Here is a 3444-nt window from a genome sequence, read left to right as displayed (position 1 = left end):
AATTATATAAACTATAGCCATAACATACAATTATGAATTTTATATTTGCTATACATAAAATTCTCTTATTAATACTCTATTTTATTTTTATTTTTTAATTAATTTTTATTTGGCCCACGGGCCGATCCTATCCATATTTCTCAAGCCCCACAAATCGGCAGAATTATTGAGACCGGGCTAAAATATCCTTTACTTAAATGGATTCCAAAAATTATAACTTAGCCCTATCAAATTACGAATTAGATCAGGCCGGCCCAACGGGCCTAGCCCATATTGACGGCTCTAATGAAAAGTGAAGATATGGGCTCCACTCTCCGGCATGAGCATCCATCCCTTTTTTTTTTACGAGAGGTATTTGCTCTAATGGTAAGCACACCTCACTTTCAACCTGAAAATTGAGTTCGAGTCACCAAGTGAGCAAAAAGGGGTGGAAACTCCCTACCAGGGAGGGTTAAAAAAAATAAAAAAGCTAGTTTTTCTCCAAGCGTCTCATTAATAAAAAGGGCTGGTGGAGTGAGAGGAGAAAATAGAGTGGCGGAGTGAGTGTTCCACTCCCCTCTTATGCTTTAATTCACCATCTCCTCACCGAATCATATGATGCAGCGGCAGCAAAGGCTAAGGCAAAGTCGGAGCCCGGCATGGGATAATCTACCCAGCACAGCTCTTGTTATTATATTCTCCAAATCCTCCCTCAAAGATCGTATATACAACCTCCCTTTGGTATGCAAATCCTAGGCTAATACCTCTCATCACCCTCACTGTTGGATCTCTTTTACTGTCGCTCCTCCTGTTGATGCCTTTGTAAAATCTTCACCAGCTTTTCTAGACCCTTTTGATGGTAGACGCAGCACCGATCCCCAAATTGGCATTCATGCCTTACAGTCTCTTATCAGTAAAGCTGCTGGCGGATCCATCTTGACCTCTCTCTATGTTTACCCTTTCCTCACTTCTCTTGATGGCCCTTCCAATGACGATGCCCTTCTTAAACTCATCGCTACATCGTAAGCGCTCTCTCTCTCTCTCTCCATTTTACAATTATTGCTGAATTTCCTCAATTAATGTTGTGTTGTTATTTTTCCATAGCTGCCCCAATTTGAAAAACCTATCATTTCATGGATCCTTCAATGCCTATGAAGAAGTTTTATTTCAAGTAGTACGGAGCTGTCCAAATCTGGAGCTTGTGGACTTTTCTGATTCACCATACTTTATCCCTGCGATTTTACAAGAGATGGAGATTCACTGTCCTAATATTAGAGGCATTAGACGAAACGGATTTGTGCAACCTTTTCTCTCATCAACCCTCATAAAATGCTTCCCAAGTTTGAAGCTTCTAAACCTTTCTGATTCAAGCATTGGTGACAGAGACTTGCTCACCCTTGTCACTAGTAATTCTAGACTTGAATATTTGGATATTATGCGCTGCCAAAGCTTGATGCTCTACATGCACATAATTAAGGGAGCTCATCGTCGAATTGCTGAAATTCACTATGATTGAGTTTCCAACTCTGCTGGTATCTTGCCTAATTTGGATCCTATTGCTATTGTACTGCATAATCAGGGTTGAACGTATTTAACAGATTTGTATTCTGTTGATTAACAAACAAGTTGGTGACCATGTACTATTTACTGTTATTTGCTAAATAGATTGTTAACTTGTAGCTTAAACATTTTGCATTAGGAAGCATGAATGTGAGGAACTGGTTAGGAGTTGAACATGCTGGCTATAGTATTTTATTTCAATTCCATCCCCAAGTGTTAGCATTCAAACATGTAGACTTGAAAGTTGGCAGAAACCTATTTTGTAAAAGGCGATCGCCTCGTCACCAATGGTGAGAGGCGAGGCGTGGCGACCCTTCATCGCCTTTTAGCTTTGTGGCGAGGCAATCTTCAAAAGGCGACGCCATGGAGAGAAAGGCGAGGCAATAAAGCCGTCGACTTTTGTATTTTCTTAAAAAAGACAACCAATCTAGGATTTTAAAAGGTAATTTTAGGGGTTTCTTTACACTCTTAGACTTAAAAAGGTAATTTTAGGGTTTTCTTTTCAAATTTGCACAGTTACACTCTTAGATTGCGACTGCAATTCCAACCAGACTAGACTTCTCCGGCAATCAGCCAAACTTTTCTAGCAACTCCAAAGTCCAACCAATTCATATTTCTTCTTTTCTTCTTCAGTTTTCTTCGTCCTTTGTTTCTTTTTCCATCTTCTTCACCAGACTTCAGTGTTACTTCTACCTCTATTTTTATCTCACTGTTTTGACTTTTGTTCTTTTATTTTTTCTCATTCAAGTTCTAGACTTTTAGTATGTTCTATCTATTTTTAATTTTTGAATTGAAATATTTACTAATATATTATTGCTATTGAGATTTTGATTATTTACATATGCAATTAAATATTTTAATTTTTTTGTATTTATTGGAGCCGCACTTCAAAAAGGTGAGCGCCTCGCCGTTCACCTTGTGGCGAGGCAGACCCTTGTCGCCTTTTGTCGCGTTTCACCATCGAAAACATTGCGGCGGGCTAGAATTTTAGACACTGAAACCTGTTGAAGTTTGAGGTTGAAATAAATCATTAGAATATTGAAATTGTCCTGACAGATTTCGTCTAGCAAGGACAGTAGCCTAACCCTTGTGCTTTGATTTTTACATCAACAACTGTTGAAGATCATGTTTTACTTTTGCTTTGGTACTTGAAAAGAACGCTAATGACATTCACAAATATAAGTGGACAGTGATAATAGAATGATTTTAACCTTGAACGTTCTGTCTCTCTTGGGATTTTCTCTTTCTTCAATATCCCAGCTTTAGATATTAGTGTTTTTTTTAGTGTAATGATATCTTGAACCTTCTTAACTGGATTAAATGTTTCTCACTGATAATTTGTATTCAATAGCTCTCTTGCACAAGTTGTTTACGAATAATTAACAGTGATCGTTTTCAGATACTCTCTGGGCCGAGAAATTGTTAGATCGTTTGCTTGTTGACACTTTGTACCTATCTTGTAGAGTCGTCTCACGTTCAATACACCACTGGCCTTCCTTCTCATTTGTTATCTATTCTAATTTAGTTTTGAAACGTGTTTGAATAGTGGCGTCTCTCATCCTCTTTAGGTCAGTTGGAGATAGCAGTTGGTTGCTAAGACATGTTTTCCTTTTGACAGTTGCTACGAGTCTCAACCATGTTATTGCTGCTATTAGATGCATTTGGCAGTTCACCGTTAATGCGATTTCATATACAATACTGCCAATTTTTATTTCTTTTGCTTTGCCATAGGATGCTGCTTGGCTTTCTTTGAATCACCTAGAAGTTGTATACCGTCAGTGCCCGTTTGGATTGGCTTATTTCCAGTGCTAAGCCAAAATAGCTTTTAAGTAGTTTTGAAACGTTTGGGTAAAGTTAAAAAGTGTTTATAAGCACTTACTTTAAAGCCAAAATATAATAAATTAA

At 37.9% G+C, this 3444-nt stretch overlaps 1 protein-coding gene across 1 annotated transcript; it reads left to right on the top strand.

Moving 5' to 3' along the window:
* The first annotated feature begins 300 nt into the window (after positions 1–300).
* On the top strand, positions 301–1834 carry LOC102586680 (putative F-box/LRR-repeat protein 19). Its single transcript, XM_006362711.2, has 3 exons — positions 301–366; positions 736–1001; positions 1084–1834. Exons 1-3 carry the CDS (start codon positions 301–303, stop codon positions 1493–1495), a joined length of 744 nt encoding a protein of 247 aa, XP_006362773.1. The 3' UTR covers positions 1496–1834.
* Positions 1835–3444: the final 1610 nt, after the last annotated feature.

Source organism: Solanum tuberosum, unplaced genomic scaffold, assembly GCF_000226075.1.
Source record: "Solanum tuberosum cultivar DM 1-3 516 R44 unplaced genomic scaffold, SolTub_3.0 scf00418, whole genome shotgun sequence".
NCBI classification, from domain to species: domain Eukaryota; kingdom Viridiplantae; phylum Streptophyta; class Magnoliopsida; order Solanales; family Solanaceae; genus Solanum; species Solanum tuberosum.
The sequence above is the reverse complement of the archived record's forward strand: the minus strand, read 5'-3'. Positions and strand labels throughout refer to the sequence as shown.